This window comes from Garra rufa, chromosome 9 (assembly GCF_049309525.1).
Source record: "Garra rufa chromosome 9, GarRuf1.0, whole genome shotgun sequence".
In the NCBI taxonomy this organism is placed as follows: domain Eukaryota; kingdom Metazoa; phylum Chordata; class Actinopteri; order Cypriniformes; family Cyprinidae; genus Garra; species Garra rufa.
Genome location: NC_133369.1, coordinates 30,390,620 through 30,407,963, shown reverse-complemented (window position 1 = coordinate 30,407,963; position 17,344 = coordinate 30,390,620). Strand labels below are relative to the sequence as shown.

Here is a 17,344-nt window from a genome sequence, read left to right as displayed (position 1 = left end):
TGGCTGCACGAACCAAAAGTTCACGAGGAAAAACTTTTTGAAAAGACATTCAATGAAAGTGGAGCTGTCATGGCACTGTGCAGCACACCTTCAAAAACTATGGAATGTTGGCCCCGCCCCCTAGATCACAGATTGGTTCAAAGTTTTAACTACCACGCCCCCGCGTCCTCCGCCCTGCCCAGAAACGCTCTCCAGTCACTCCTAATCACTGTCAACTATCAACGGCCGTGATTGAGAGCGTCCTGCGACTACAAACAATCGTCTCCTTACCCTTTCATGAGAACTTTGGAGTTGTTGTCAAACTTGGATCATATAAACCAACACTGGATTTACATCTGAAGAAAAAGAAGTTCTTTTTATGTCAGCGTAAAGTGGAATACTCATCTAATCCTCACAAGGAAATACTAAACGTCAGAAGGAATCGCGAGAATGTTTCATGAACTTGTCTCAAACTTCAACATATGTTCTGTATATTTATAAACTGAAGCATGCAACCTCTCGTTGCATTGAGTAAGCAGAACATGTCTCTTTTCCTTAGTGAAAGCGTTTAAAGTTACTAAACCCAGGGATTTGTCTTTCTCCTCGTCTTGTAAAGTTCTCCAGCTAGTTTTGGCTAAAAACTGAGTCTCAACTCGTTTGGTCAGCGAACCCACAAGAGTCATGAATGTGCCAAGGTGTTCTGGAGTTTGCGCTATGATGAGACTTCTGGCGCTGTTTATACACGTTATGTCAACGACAGCAAAGAGACACGTTGTATACTGGAACTCTACAAATACACGGTAAGATCCCAATCACTTTTAATTCATACTTATCGTGTTGACTGTTTCCAATTAATCTTATTACGCAGGATTGTGGTTGCGTTCCCTGTGCGTAATTCAGCGCCCGCTCTTCAGGAGCTCAGTCCTGTGAATGTGAGGTGACTAAGCCCAAAAACTCTCCCAGATTTGTGTTGCTTCATGTCTGCAGTCTACTAAAACACACCTGCAACTATTAAAGGGTTTAAGTGTGGTAACGTGTCCTCCCATGCCTTAGTGTTTCCACCAGTCAAACTTTGATCTATTTATCCTTAAAGGTACACTCAGTCATTTCTGATAATTAACGTTTTATGCATAAAAAATGACTAGTGGTTGTATAATTGTAGTGTAAATGATGTGCACTAACATGAAATGAAGAATAAGACAAAAAGCTGTTTTATTCTATACAGGGCGGGTTGTGACTTTATGGGCGCTGCCATTTTGAAATCACATGGTCATGCAATTAATAATAACTAATAATAATAACAACAACAGTATGTTTAATTTAAATAGATGTTCAGTCACTGCTGACGGTATACAAAGTCACAGATGATAAAGGCTGCAGGTATGTGGGAAGCAATAGAGGGTTTGCACTTACACCATGATTTTGTCAATTACCCGGATGCACGGGTGGCGATACTCGGATGTAAACAACAGCATGGATTGCACAGTTAATGTACTACTGAATACTGTTCTGCTAATTTATGCTGTCTGAACCATGTAAATAGACACGTGGAAGCTGCTAAATCATAATAGAGAAGAACTTTGTAAGCAGGAAAGAGCTCAATATTTTGACAAACTAAAGTTAATAGGTGGTAAAGATACATACGAGCATGCATTAATTAAGATATTAGCCTGATATTTCACCTACCTGACCGGAAATGATAAGAACAAACATAAATGTTGTCAAGATTCTTGCCCTGGAAATCCTGGTTCAGTTTGGCCACTAATGCCTTTGGTTCCTCAGTTTTTCCACTCTTCTTCTTGATTTGTTATAACTTTTGACAGTCATTTAGTGGCATTGTTTACGTTCAGTGTGACCGATTGATGGCGCTTCGTGGAAACTCTCTATATGTTAAATTAATAGTAGTTTTGATTACACAGCATTTAGAAATCATTGAAGTTTACATTTGAAGTGTACATTCAATGGAAAGTTTTCCATCCTATGAGGCCATAGGAGAGGAATGTCATATTTGATAATGACAGGAAATGCAGCTGATGTTGTAGAGATGTAGTAAGTCCAGTTTGTATTCATACTTAACATATTTTTAGTTTTAATATGGATGAAAAACAACATGTGATTTTTCCAGTGTTGTTATTGTTAACTAAAACTAGTAATAGTTGTTTTCATTATTTGAAATAAAGCTCAAATATAATACAGAAGTTAGAAGAAAAACATAAACTTTTAAAATTGGAAAAAAGTAAAAACATTTTTCAAAATGTTATAAGTCACATGGATATATTTGAAGCAATAGTCCGCAATATATTGTATGAATCAAAATTGGATTCAATATCGATTTTTCTTTAATGCTGAAAATCATTAGGATGTTAAGTAAAGATCATGTTCCATGAAAATATTTTGGATAAAATATTTTGTAAATATTTCAAAACCTAATTTTTTATTAGTAATACGCATTTATTCATTTGGACAGCTTTAAATGTGATTTTTCTCAATATTTAGATTTTTTTTGCACCCTTAGATTCCAGATTTTTAAATAGTTGTATCTTGGACAAATATTGTCCTATGCTAACAAACCATACATCTGTGGAAAGCTTATTTCGAATTTCAGAAGATGTATAAATCTCAATTTTAACAAACAGACCCTTATGCTTGGTTTTGTAAAAAAAAACTAATAAAAATGACAAAAGCGCATCAAATTGCGAAAACTTAAACTAAAATGAAAAAAAATATATATATAATTAATAAATGGTGATTTTGGCTGCTGCAAATTAGATCCAAAATCTAAGAATGTCCATATATGGGTGTTTGCAGAATGAGAGGAAAACAAACAAAGAGGATCAAAACAAAAGATAAACAAACAGCTTCGGTGTGAAGCGGCAGCAGTTAGTAATTATCTTGTGTATCTGTGTTCCAATTTCATTAATTGGGATCAGGGGTCAGAGCTTTTGTATCTCTTGAATGGGGGAATCAACTATATGCTGTAAAATCCAATGCCCTTCCGCTCCTTACAGTCTAGTGAACAATTTCTCTAGGTTTGATCAATTAGTGCTGAACGTAGCACTAATTAAATAAATCAATGTTAATGATGTGTGCATATCAGCTCTCTTCCTGTGGTGCAACAGATCTGTCCTCTGTCTTGCTCTATAATGGTTTAATTGCTGTCGTTTGTCAGATTGATGGCATGCTCACCTGCCACTCCAGGTGTTATCTCGCTCTGGATTGGCTGTTTAGTTTAGAACAGCCTGGAGGGCCAGATGTGCTCCGCCCCTCTCGGAACGTCTCGGACATGGGAAGCCATCCATATGGACTTGTGTTTTTGTGTTCCAGCGACAGGCCTCATGTAGTGACACGCAAATCGTTAAAATGCTTGAAACTAGTTCTTTTGTCATACCTCATTAATTTCTCATCAGAGAAAGATGGCTTTTTAAGGTTTGTTGTACGGCTTTCAGTTTATTATTTATATGATGGAGATGAGAGATTAATTTTCTCTTAGCTTGTGGGCTCAGTGACTTTCTGCATGCTCACACGTACACGGATCCGCACTTGCATCCACCAGAGTCGTGTTTAGTCTTGTTATGCAGTGATGTGGTTTATTAACAGATTTAGACAAAGGCATCTGAAGACTAAACGTCAACTCCTTTGCTTCACGGTTCTCTTGTGCTGCAAACAATGAACACGTTGCACAGACATTGATTTGCTGTTTACACCAAATAACCAGATTAATGAGGCTCGGTTTTTGGAGACATGAATGCTGCAAGGTAGTCATGTTCAGCTTGCAGTATTTCATCACATCAATACTTTAGAAAGAGTGGGAGAAAGACTTTTAGGTTTCTGTCTAGCTGTGTGTTTAGTGTGTATGTGTGATATATTTATTTATATATTTTCCTTCTTAATCTCCACTCCTGCTTTTCAGTTGTAACTGAGCTGTGAACTGCTGTGGGAAACGTGTTGCTTTTCGTTTATCAGCTGACGTTTTAGATGGCCTGCCAGGTGGATAAAGCTTATAACGCGTGCTTCGCTCTTATCTGTCGCGCTCTCTCAGCTCACCCCTTTATTTCCTCATGTTTTCTGCGATCTTAACCAAAAAGTTTGAAACCTGATGCAACGGCTGAGTGTGAACATACAGTGGAGATTTCTGACCTAACTCACACACATAGTCAGGGCTTTTTCACATAAAAATGAAACTTCACACACTTGTGTCATTCCAAACCTGTACTGTATGACGTTTCTTCTGTGGAACATGAAAAGAGATATTCTGATTACAATGCTACAAATGACTAAAACTGAATAGAAAGATAAAAAAAGAGCAAATAAAAATCAAGCACATAACAAAATTACTAAATTAAATAAAAATGAAAACTGAAATAAAAGCTAATTCAAAATATGAGGAAATACTAAACACAATACAAAAACAGCACTGATTGAAAGATGATTTTTTTGATCTTTGGAGCTATTAAAGAGATTGTTCACTCAAAAATGAAAAATCTGTCATTAATTACTCACTCACTCTGACCTTTATTCATTTTCAGAAATGCAAATAAGGAAATTTTTGATTAAATTCCTGAGATTTCTGACCCTGCATAGACAGCAACATAACCGACATGTTCAAGATCCAGAAAGGTAGTAAGGACATTGTTAAAATAGTCCATGTGACATCAATGGTTCAACCTTAATTTTATAAAGCTTCGAGAATACTTTTTGTGCGCAAAGAAAAACATTATTTAGCAATTTTTTCTCTTCCGTGTCAGTCTTCTACGCATGTTCCACAACACAATCATGTGATGCTGCTAAAACGTGTTGTGATTGCACTTTGAAGACTGACACGGAACAGTAGGAATTGTTGAATAAAGTTGTTATATTTTATTTCTCAGCTCACAGAAACTATTCTTGTAGCTTCATAAAATTACTGTTGAACCAGTGTCACATGGTTATTTTAACAGTGTCCTTACTACCTTTCTGGGCCTTGAACGTAGTAGTTGCGTTGTTGTCTTTAGAGGGTCAGAAAGCTCTCGGATTTCATCAAAAATACCTTCGGGTGTGTTCACACTTGTAGTTTGGTTCAAAAGGACCAAAAAGGAAAATGATCCTGGTCCGCTTAGGGTTCACACTAGCATTTTAAACAGCAAACCTAAAGATACCAAACCTAAAGGCATATAGTGATACATTTACAACCTGATTGGTCAGGTTGAATGACGTATATTTTGTGACGGAAATCACTCTAAACAAAAGGAAAAGGTGCTTTCGAGTTAAAGTTTAAGTCAAATGCACCTAATGCGGTTTGCTGGATTTAGCGCACTCATTGTTGCGTGTATATGAATTTACTTTCACCACAAAGAACTCATAAAAGACACTTAACCTCCTTGTTGCTCCACGATTGCCCTTTGCTCTGCTTTTGTTTTTGATACACCGCTTGTTCCCTTCGTGAAATCATGTAGCATATCGTCGCATCTAATTGCTTCCTGTTTTTGGTTCGTTTGGAAGTATTTGGTCCATGTTGCGTTTTTATTTCATTTGAACCGCACCAGAGTTCGTTTGGAAGCTGACCGAGGCCCATCTTTTTAGCGGTCTTTGTCCTCTTGTTTGGTGCGCAACAGGCTTCAGATGGCAGCGTTCACACTTACTCAAATGAACCGCACTAACAGAGCAATCGCACCAGAGTTCGTTTTAATCAGACCAAACATGATACCCTAAATTTGTGTTCTGAAGTTGAACGAAGGTCTTACAGGTTTGAAACGTCATGAGGGTGAATAATTAACGACAGAATTTAAGGACCATGAACAAATCTTTCAGACTGGGTTTAGAAATGGATCAAATTATTCATTGAAACATTCAGCTTAAAAGAATAATTTGTTCATAAATTGAACATTTGTGTGCCAAGGACAACTGGTGAGACTGAAGACTGATGAGATTTTCAAAAGAAGCTTGAAACCTTCATTTTACACCCATTCTAACTGCATGGAAAAGAGTGACCAGTGCATCCTCCAAAATATCTCCAGGACAAAAAGTCATAAGGGTTTGGAATGACATTTTGGGTGAGAATTTGTTGACAGAATCTTTATTTTTGGGTGGACTAATCCTTATAGGCAAAAGCTCGAAAAGCAAAGGTTTTAAGTACATCTGTGATATTAAACCTTTACATTGTCCAGACTTTTTATATCTGTGTGTGTTCATCTCTTATGTGTGAGTCACTTACTCAACAAGTTTGAACACATTTGTAATACTCTTGAAATTCCAAGTGCCTCTTTCTCAACACCTCCCTTTTACCTCTCATGGCGACGTGTTTCCGAACTGGATGCGAAAAACAGTATTTTTTTTTTTTTTAATTGCTCATTTTGAAATAAACCATCAATTAATACCCAAGGAACTTTGAATAATTTCAATCGCGTTTGTGCGTAATGGTGGATTGTGTGTTCGCACGAGTGTTAATTCATGCATACGAGCGCATCAACCCCCCATACACACACCCCAAATACAACGTAGTATGTTTTCTCGTCGCTTCAACAGCGAGAGGCGGGATCGGACCTCTCAGGCAGCAAGGGGGCGGACGCACCCATGCGCATGCAAATTTAAATTAAGGCTTGAAGATCAACTGTAATTTTGCTCAATCAGGGCTGCCGTGATTGGACCCCTAAGCACGTCTCGTGCTTGGCTAAGACTGCCACAATTTTGGGATAATCTCCCTACTACTTCTATAAATCATTAGCTACGAGAACCTGTGAACTGTAATCAACAAACCTACTCAGAAATAATCACACTCGGGCTCGCATTCAAAAGGAAGTAAGAAAGTGAACTCCCTGCTGCTTTCACTCGCTCGCTGGTTATTATGTGGTTGAGTGTATAGCTTAATGCATCATAGTGGATTGTATAATTATCCATATGAATGGAACTATATTTACTTCATGTTTGTTTTCGTCTGTGCTGCCCAGCTCCTGCCCGTAACCTTCAGCAATCTGCAGCTTGTTGTCATGAACGGGCATTTCCCGGTAATGTGGATGACCTAAGAAATGGTTAGGCTGCATAAATCAAAAGAAAGAGTTGCGAAAACAGGAAATATTCCTCAACTTTGTACTCAACAACCTCAACTATGTCCTTATCACATATTTTCCTGCTGTGTAACGATGAAATATGTTCTGAGAAACATACCCTCGCAGAGCTAGATATAGTCTCTCTGCTTTTAATTCCCATGTAACACTTTTTTTTTTTCATGGCACATTTTCCTTTCTTTGTATTGCAATATTTTCCTTGGCTTACGTATGTGACTGAAAACTTCCTTAGAAATTGGTCAATTCATAACTGTGCATCTGTCAGGAGATGTTCCTCTTTCCTCAGTGGTTTCCTATCAGTCTGTACTGTAAAGGCCACCTGGCCCAGTGGGCGTGAAGAGATTTTGGAGGTTCATAGAGGGACTTTACAGACAAACTCTGTCCTGTGGCTTGTTCCCGATTCGCTGAGGTCCAATCGGCTTCTTTGAAGAAGGTAGTCCCAACCGATATAAGTTTATGGACCGAGCATGAAACGGATATAATCTTATAAAACGGGTCTTGAGCGGTGGAATTTGGCCAGACCTGGTATGGGATAACCTTTCAATCTACCTTGGAGAAAGTCATATTTTGTTGCCTGTTTAATATTATAATTTAGTGATTATGTGAGTTTCAGATTTCTCTGTGTGATTGCGCAGGGCCGGCTTCCCAGCCGTCCCACTGCACACGGCGAAGAGAGAGTTTCCATATTTTCTCCCTTGCCTGGATATTTGGCTAATACCCACCGCACAGATGTTATCAGCAAGTACACTCCATTATCTCACACCTCCACATTGGCCAATAGCGCTTCTCTCAGCGTGACCACATCAATATCACTCACCAGTTCCCTATCCTTTGCATGCCTGGTTTTGTGCACACGTGCATGTGCATGCATGCACCGTTGCGTTATTAGAGGCCGAGTATGTTGCCAGTCTGTATGCCAGCCAGTGGCCTGAATGTGTCTTTTGGAAGATAAAATGAAGTTTTAAGTAAAACGTGTAAAATCATTTTCTTGGTGGTTAAAGAAATAGGTTGTTATTTGTTCAAAAAGTTTTGGAGCCACGCAGTGTCTTTTTCCGACTTACAAGCAAATTGTCTACCAGTGCCAAGACAAAACATCCATTGTCTCCAAAATGAAAAATTTAGGAGCTAATGTACTATTTAGTTGCCAAATTAGAGAACTGTTAAATGGTTTAAATGGTTGTTCAGAAGCTCTTTAGCTTATTGAGTGCTGCTTACTTTGGCTTATAACAATAGTTCTATCATGACAACTCTTGAAAGATTTTGTAATGGAAAGCATGATAATGGATATGACAATGCTGAATTGCTTCTGCTGTTGTTTACTTCCTTAGTAAAAGTACTTGCTACTGCCAATAAATAAGAGTATTGAGTATTTAAGACATAACATAATAAGCAGTAAATCCCTAGTGAAAAATATGAAATACATTACTAAGTATACTACAAATACACTTGCTTATTTATGTACTTTATAAAAATACCATGCAATTGTACGTGGTATACTAAACTGGTATACTTAAAGTCTACTTTGCTGTAGTATAACGTTACACAGAGCACATGCGATCACAGTAGAGAGAGTAAAATGTCGGCGGATTCAAAATGGCAGATTGGACAAACCGCATATTAAAAGCGGCTAGAGTTAAATAAATAAAGCGGCCGTAATTAAATATATATTTCCTCCATGTGTTTCCTTACAGCTGTGTGAGAGCGAGCAGCTCTGTGAGACAGCCAATCAGAGCAGAGCTCCTCATGAATATTCACGAAGCTTCCAAATAAGGCAATAACAGAGCATTTCATTCTAGGGACAAATCCTAGGGTTGTAAATGGACCTGTAAAACTGTTTCTGGAGAATTTGTGCTCTTTTCTGTGCCATATACCTTCTATGTAGATGTCAGAGAACAATTTAAAATATTGTTTCAATGCATTCTATGGCACCTTTAATGCACTTTCATTGTGCAGAAGTAGTGCTGAATCCAACTAAAGATACTGAAGTATATTTGATTGTGCTAAAGTGGAACTATTGCAAGTACCGTATACTTCAGGACACTTTAAATGTCTTGCATTTAAAAACCAAAATTATTCAAAGATCATACAATCTTCATCAATAGTTTCTTTAGCAAAATGTAAGGAAATATGTTTATAGATTTGAGCTATACTTTGTTTTAGTGTTGTCACGGTACCAAAATTTCAGTATTCGGTACCAATACCATTGAAAATCCACGGTTCTCGGTACCAATTTCGGTACCAAAGCAAAACACAATAACATATTAATTGAGCAACACACTATTTTTTATTAATAAAGAAAATAAAATGTACAAAAAACAGTGCCATTCTTTATACTAATGTAAAATTTTGTTAAGTTTTTTCACAGGTTAAAAAAGTATTCGTAAACATTTTAGTAATGAAATAACATCTAAATAAATTACAGGCATAAAAAATGTAAACAAGCTTCACCCAAAACTTTTTGTCATATTTCTGCTGCTGTTGCTGAAAAACATCTGTACTGTTGTCTGTTTTAGAGTTCGCTGGGGTCTTTCATGATCTTCCTTAATCTGCAACTGTAAAAAGAAATATAATATACTTAAGTAAAGCCATGGCCTAAGTCTGACCAGATGCAACATTAGATCATTGACACCAGCAAAATATGAATTTTCAGTAAAAACAGCTGTTATAATAAATTAAGATAAGATTACATATATTAAGACCAGTGTCTATCACAGATGAAAACTGCAGTATTAAAAACACTTTACAATTTTCATTTGTTAGATAACATTGCCTAACAATAAACAGTAGTTAACATTACATGGCAATTATTCTTAGTGAGGTTAGGCTAATTTCAACATTTACTAATGCATAAAATCATATTAATCTGTTAAACATGAACAAACATGATCATGTCTTTTTGTATTAAATAACATTCACAAACATGAATTAATGTTGTAAAAATATGTTTCACTTACTTTAAGTTTGTTAGATGATGCATGAATTTGATCTTATTTTAAATTATTACCAAACTAAACAGGGGATAAAACGTGTTTTATTTGATTGTACTTTTATTCAATCCAAACTGCATTCATATTTATCCAGTCAAGAATAAACCTAGAACGTTTTCTGACAGACTCATATTAAGGACATAAACATTGTTAACGACACATTTGTACATTCTCTAACACATATATTTTGGATACACATGTCATTTGTGTAAAAAATAGTAAATACATCATGTCCTTATTTTTTTTTACTCAACAAAAGTTATAGGAGCGTTGTTTCAAATTCATTCTAGGCCCAGCATATTAGCGTTAGCCGCGCTTATGCTAACGATTCACTACACAAACGGTGATGTTTATTTCAGTCTGACATTCAAATTAAAATATGCAATAATGCTCTAAATATGAAATTAAAATGAAACTTACCTTACTTGAACTCTTTCATTTGATCCCGGAGTCGATCTTTGAGGTGTTTTAAGTTTGATGTGTTTCCTCCTTTCGAGAGAACCTAGACGACATCTTTTGCAAATAGTTTTTTGATGATCTATGATGTTCGCCTTGTTCAGCCGCAAATCCAAAATATTTGGAGCAAGCCTGGCTCTTCTTTGTCAACAAGTGGAGTCAGAGCCGCGGCATCAGCAGCACCGCTGAATAGAGCGCAACTGTGCAGTGCGTGAGAGCGCACCTTTTGTATAGCGTATCAAGAACCGGGTTGACCGGATAGTCGGTACCACCGGTACTTAAGAAAACCTGGTACCGTAACGTTTTAATTTTTTTAGTACCGACTTGGTACCGAAGTACCGGGACTTTTGACAACACTACTTTGTTTGAAATAAATGCATTTTAAATAAATTACTTTTTTAATAGGGAGATCTATACAGGTGGAGCTGGGGAGGTGGAGGGTTTCAGAGGAACTCTGAAAGTGCACTGCGAAATGCTCTAGTGAATGCTAACCAGCCATTTAAATGTAACACAGCAAGCTCATTGGCTGCATATGCAACATGAACCAATCAGCTTGTGCCAAGTAGTTTAACGCTGTGAATATCATCATTTGCATTAACGTCCGATTAGCCTGCGCCATCTAGAGTTTTATGACAGAACTTCGCATTCACTTTTAAATGACATTGCAATAAAAAGACTCTTTGGAATCGATTCTGAGCTTAGATTTTAATTGTATGAATGATTATTTTAGGTTCAAGTGCGTGTAAGGATTTGGAAACAAGCAGAGCACGGCTGTTTCTAAAGCAATCAGTGCCATCTGCTGTTCAAACCTAAGCTCAGAATCGATTTGAGAAAGAATCGTGATGTGTTCGGAAAATCCTCAATGCTGAATCATTTCTTGATTCACGTTGCAGTGATTTATCATCCCATCCCTAATAAAGACTAGACTACGATGAGTTAAGTCAACTAGAGTTGTATTTAGTGTTCTTTTCCCAGATTGCCAATGTCAGTGCCTTTGTATTGTATTTTGCCTCATAAAAATAAAAAATATGTCAACCTTCCAGTTTTAGGTGGCGATAAAGCCCTAATCGTAAAGCAATGTTGGCCAATTAGAAACCTGAAAAACTCAGACGTCACAAGCCAAAATCTTCGATTTCACCGGCTATACAACAACACTGCAACTGCAGTTTCTGAGAAACTTAACCCTAGCAGAAGTCTTCAGGTTTGGTTTCAATGACCTGATACTGCGTTTGCGTGTGCGGTTTTGAAAACACTGTGTTCCTTATATTCAAAAACGCTTTACATTTAATCGCTTCTACTTTATAGCTGGACATTACTGTGCTAAAACATTCATATTTGTTTTTGTTTTTTTTAATGTTTTGTTATTTGTAGCAGTTCAGTTGTAAACTCAGTGATAGCTCCAAATTGCTTACTGTTTGTGAATCTTTTTGATTAATTCATCAACAAACTTGTTCATAAGAGTAATTTCACAAATCACTGGAGCTCACAAGATGGTATGACTCATAAAGTTTCTAAATTGTCGCATGTTTATTTTTTCTGGCATTTGTGACCATTTGCCATCTGGATCCCTGAAAGAAGCAATCTCTTTGTTTTATAGGCCTAAATATAAAATGTGTTTTATTATGTACAGTAATCAGCTGACTCGCTAATGCTATTGAAGCATAAAGACACAGCATGTGGTAATTGGACTGCATGCATATTTTCACTTGGTTTCTGTACTCGTATTGTTGGGGAGTTGTTCACACTGGTTAATGTTTGATGAGGAATGCAGGGGTGGATATGGCCGTGGTTGAGGATTCATAACTGAAAAGAGTGTTTTGTTCTTTTTCACTGGACTTAACCTCAGGGTGCCCTCTTGAAAATACCTCCAACACAGTACCTGCGCCAACACTTCAACGGGCAAACCGAATTACTGCGGGATATGGGGGTTTTACTGTGTTTGTGCAATCGTATTAGCCTGGCTGGGAGATATTGCGTTTCTAGCATCGCCTGTTGTGAGGCATCAAATGTAGACCGGAAATCTTATTGTTTCGGCTTTCAATATTACACATGCAGAATTGTATAATGGAAAAGCTACTTTCTCTAGGGAAACACACATGCGCGCACACACGCACAGTTCTTTTTTTCCTGTGTGGGATGTATAGAATGTTCTCTTCGAGACTTTGATCTTGTGTGGTGTCCTCCTTTTGCTGCTAATGGACATATCTGAGAGACAGGGAGAAGAAGGGCCTTGGCCTGATATAGTGTTTAAACTAGACCCTACATAGATCTGTGCCAGCTTGTGATGTCTGCGAATTCCGACACTTTCTATGTCTTTTTCCTCTTCTCCCATTCCAGGACCATTAATTACTCATTCTCATTTTCTAATGTGCTCTAGTTGTGTCTCCACAAGCATAATTAAATTATACAGCACCATTCAAAAGTTTGAGGTCGGTAATATATATATTTTTTAAAGAAACTAATACTTTTATTTCGCAAAAACACATTAAAATTAGTGACAGCTGATTTTTACATTGTACTAACGACTTGTGTTTTAAATAAATGCTGTTCTTGGACAAATGTATCACAGTTTGCACAAAAGAATATCATTGATTTTAGCTCTGAATCAATGTTTCTAAAGCACCAAATCAACATAAAATGATTTAACTGAAGACTGGAGTATTGGATGGTAAAAATTCAGCTTTTCCATTACAGGAATAAATTACATGTTAATACATCAAAATATTTCAGTTTTTACTTTGAACTTTTTTTTGTAGTAGTAGTCTACAATACTGCAAAAAATTCTTTTCTTATTTAGATATTTTGTCTTGTTTCCAGCCAAAATATCAAACAATTCTTAAATCGAGAATTTTCTAGACGATTAAAATCGCATTTTTGCTTGAAACAAGTAAAATAATCTGCCAGTAGGGTAAAATAAATCTTGTTTTTTGTTTGAAATAAGATTTTGTTGCTTACCCCACTGGCAGATTATTTAGCTTGTTTTACGCAAAAACTCACTTAATTTTGACTTGGTTTTTCTGAAAACAAGAAAATAATTTCGACTTGTCTAGAAAATCCTTCTAGATTTAAGATTTTTGAGATATTTTGGCTGGAAACAAGCGTTTTTTTGCAGTGCTATGTTCTTGTGAAATTATGTGCATTATATATTAGGTTTGTTTGCTCAAATATGAGTGAATGAATATAACAAACCTTTCAAAGGAAGAATTTATTGCATAATTTCTTCTGTGGAGAAATTTCCATTTGAACAAAACTGCTATTCATTGTGAAAACTAAAGAGCCGATAATCATTCCACAAGTTCACCAATTTCTGTGAAGTAGCCTATTAGCAGTGAAAAAGTTAATCATATACCAACCAATAGCCCAGCAATTAGAGTTATCTTTTGACTTAGTTACTCATTACCAAAAAGCAAATCATATGACTATTTCATTAGCTGTTGTTATTCTGTCACGATATAGATGTGCACTACCACAGTGTTGGCTGATAAATGCAGGTGTAGCGCAGTATAATGTCCGAATCATATTGATTAAATCCTTCATTTGTAAACAAACCTAGTGGACCTCTTGCTATCATATTAATTTAGGTGTTTTTTTTGTTTTGTTTTGTATGCAGTTAATGAAGAGCCGTTGTTGTTGTGGCTAACAGTGTGTGTATAATGGGTGTGTGATGTTTTGTGGTTCAGACTCTTATCTTCCTGTCAAACCGCTTCTTAATTATCAATAGTGTTGATTTTCTCTGACGCTTTATCTTGCAACTTGAAAAGTAGCCATTTGCTTATCTGATTCCTGCATCACCCCTTTAAAGTCAACATGAAATCAAAATTGACCCTACTTTCTTAATCGATGCATGTTCTTGGTCTTGTGAATGATTCATCAGTGCATGTTCTTTCAAAGAAAATAGTGCAAATCCTCGCTGGGGCCTTGTGGGCTATTGAATAACATTAACCAATAGCCAAATTGCATTCTGGGTGTTATTTTAGCAAACTATTAAACATACACTACCAGTCAAAAGTTTTTCAACGGTAAGACTAACAACTAAGAGTCATTCAATTCCTGACGAGTAAAGTCTCACCCTAATTTTAATCTTCATGAATGTTGTCAGAGATCTCAGAAGAAAAATGGGTTGCGAACAACATTTCACGTCGACTCGAAACATTTGTGGGTGCGCTGTTGACTCATATTTTATTCTGCAATTCATCATTTCTCATTTTTCTAGTCCACACACTGGGACTGCAGAACATCCTGATAGTCCACCCTTCCCTGCATGATTTCTGTCTTCTTTCCCTCTCTCTGCCGAGAAGGAAAAGACATTGCCTATTCTGAATGAGCAGAAAGAAGGCAAGCACATTATGTAGGGATGGCAGGAAGAGAATCAACAGTTTTCAGCGCCTGAACTGGTAGGGGAGCCCCTCTGGGGAAGAAGGGGTGAGGTGAGAGGAGGAGAGGGAGAGAGAGAGACGGGGAGGAAGAGATGTCAGCAGGTATTACTATCACTGTCACTGTGCAGTCGTGGAGAGAAACACCCTCGTCATGCTTACTTACCCTAAAGGGAGAACATTTGGGGAATAGTGTGGATCATAAAATTACCATATTGTGAATTTTGGCTATTTGTTTGTATGATTTGTGTGTGCATTTCTTATGTTTTTTTTTTTTCCTTCCCCATTTTATTTTGTGAGTGGGTTTGGTTTGTTGTTGGTTCATAATTATAGTGATTGTTAGATGCGGTATGTAGGCCTATTAATTAATGTCAATTAAATCAATCAATGAAAAAATTATTACATGATTATGGCATGCTTTTTTAAGTTATTAGTTTACATTTACATTTAGTTATTTAGCAGATGCTTTTATCCAAAATGACTTGAATGTTAAAAATAATTAATTAGTTAAATTAATCTCTTATATTAGAATTTACTGATAAAGGCCCCCAAAGCATAAAATAGACAAAAGGTGGCTTTAGAAGTCAAAATTTTCTTATATTATTAATTTGAACATAATTGGTTTGTAGTTTGGTAATACAGCTCCTTGCGAAAGTATTCTATTTTTTTTACATTTTATATTTATGCCTTATGTCAAACTGCTTTAAATCACTTTTTGTCCCACACTAATCTACACTCCATACACCATAATGGAAAAGCAAAAAACAAAACAAAAAAAAAACTACAAAAACAAATTGAATCAAAATAAATAAAGAACTTAAATTATTCCATTGCATAAGTGTTCATACCCTTATCTGGGCCAGTTCAAATGTAGCTTAGGAGCATTCATATTGTAGATGTTACTACACTTCAACCTGTGGCAAATTCAGTTGAATGGGTATAATTTGGAAAGGCACACACGTCTTAATAAAAGGTCTAATAGCTGAAAATGCATATCAGAGCAAAAAAAAAAAAACTGTCTCAGGGACAGGATTGCATCAAGCAACACATCTGGGGAAGAGAGAAAAACGTCTGCTGAATTGAAGGTTCACAGAAGCATGTAGTCTCTATTACCCTTAATGGAAGAAGTTGGAAAACAACCACGACTCTTCCTAGAGCTGTCCTTCTGCCAAATCTGAGCAATTGATGGAGAAGGGCTGTGGTTAGAGTGGTGACCAAGAACCTGATGGTCACTCCAGTTGAGCTCCATGATCATATGTGGAGATAGGAGAAACTTACAGAAGGACAAACATCACTGCAACACTCCACCGATCTGTGCTTTATGGTGGTGTGGCAAGACTCAGTCCTCTCCTCAGTGAAGACACAAGAAAACACAGATGGAATTTGCAAAAAAGCGACTAAAGGACCCTCAGACTGTGAGAAACAAGATTATGGTGTGATGAACCTCAATTCCAAGCATCATGTTTGAAGGAAACGAGGCACTGCTCATCACCTGCAGAGTACCATCCCAAAAGTAAAGTGTGCTGAGGGACTCGTCAGAGTAGAAGAAAAGCTTAATGCACCCAAATATAGAGATGGCCTTAATGAAAACCCAGTCCAGAGCATTCAGAACCTCAGACTGGGCAGAAGGTTCATCTTTTAACAGGACAATGAATCTAAGCACACATCAAGAGTGACAACTCTGTGAATGTCCTTGAGTGGCCCAACCATTTCTGGAGAAACCTGAAAATGTCTGCCAGACACCATCCAAGCTGACAGAGCTTGAGAGGTGAAGAGGTGAGGCAAAGAATGGCAGATAATTGCCAAATGTTGATGTGCAAATCTTGTTGCCTCATATCCAAAAAGACTTGAGGCTGTAAAGGTGCTTCAGCTAAGTACTGAGTTAAGGGTATGAATACTTTTATGAAGTGTGACATTTCTGTTTTTGCTTTGACATTATGGTGCATAGAGTGTAGATTAATGTGGAAAAAAAGTTTAGCATAAGGCAGCAACATAAAACGTGAAAAAAAGGGGTATAAATACTTTTGCAAGGCGCTGTATGTGTAACTTTATAGTGCTTAGTGGTTTGATGGTTTATCACAGGTTTCCCCTGAATTTAATTGTGATCCAAACAAACACGTGATCCAAACAAACATGGTACATATAGGCTAGCATGAGTAGTTTTTGATGTAAATTAGATTGTATAATTTCAGAATGTAAAGCAAAAACAAAACAGTCTGGCCTTAGCTTTGTGATATTATGCTACATAAAACATCTGAACAAAACAAATCTAGCAAATGGGCTGAATGAAAGGGCAAATTCACTTTCTGACAGCAGGTGACACTTATGGAACAGCAGCGATATAGCATTTCTGTGGTTAACCTACTGCTATAAACAATGTAGCGCTGTAATTTTAAATACGACATTAATATGCATTATGCGGAGGTAAGATGAAAAGAAAATACCATTTAAACTTTTCTGAAGACAGTCAGTTCCCCTCATATATGCATTCATATTAAACCCCTCAGTT

The 17,344-nt window shown here is 36.9% G+C and overlaps 1 protein-coding gene across 1 annotated transcript in view; it reads left to right on the top strand.

The window, feature by feature from the left end:
• The first annotated feature begins 225 nt into the window (after positions 1–225).
• The window catches only part of efna4 (ephrin A4), a 64,695-nt gene continuing 47,576 nt past the window's right edge, over positions 226–17,344 (top strand). Inside the window, exon 1 of the mRNA XM_073847822.1 lies at positions 226–779. Coding sequence (XP_073703923.1) covers positions 661–779 — 119 coding nt within the window. The 5' untranslated portion in view covers positions 226–660. The remainder of the gene's footprint in view (positions 780–17,344) is intronic.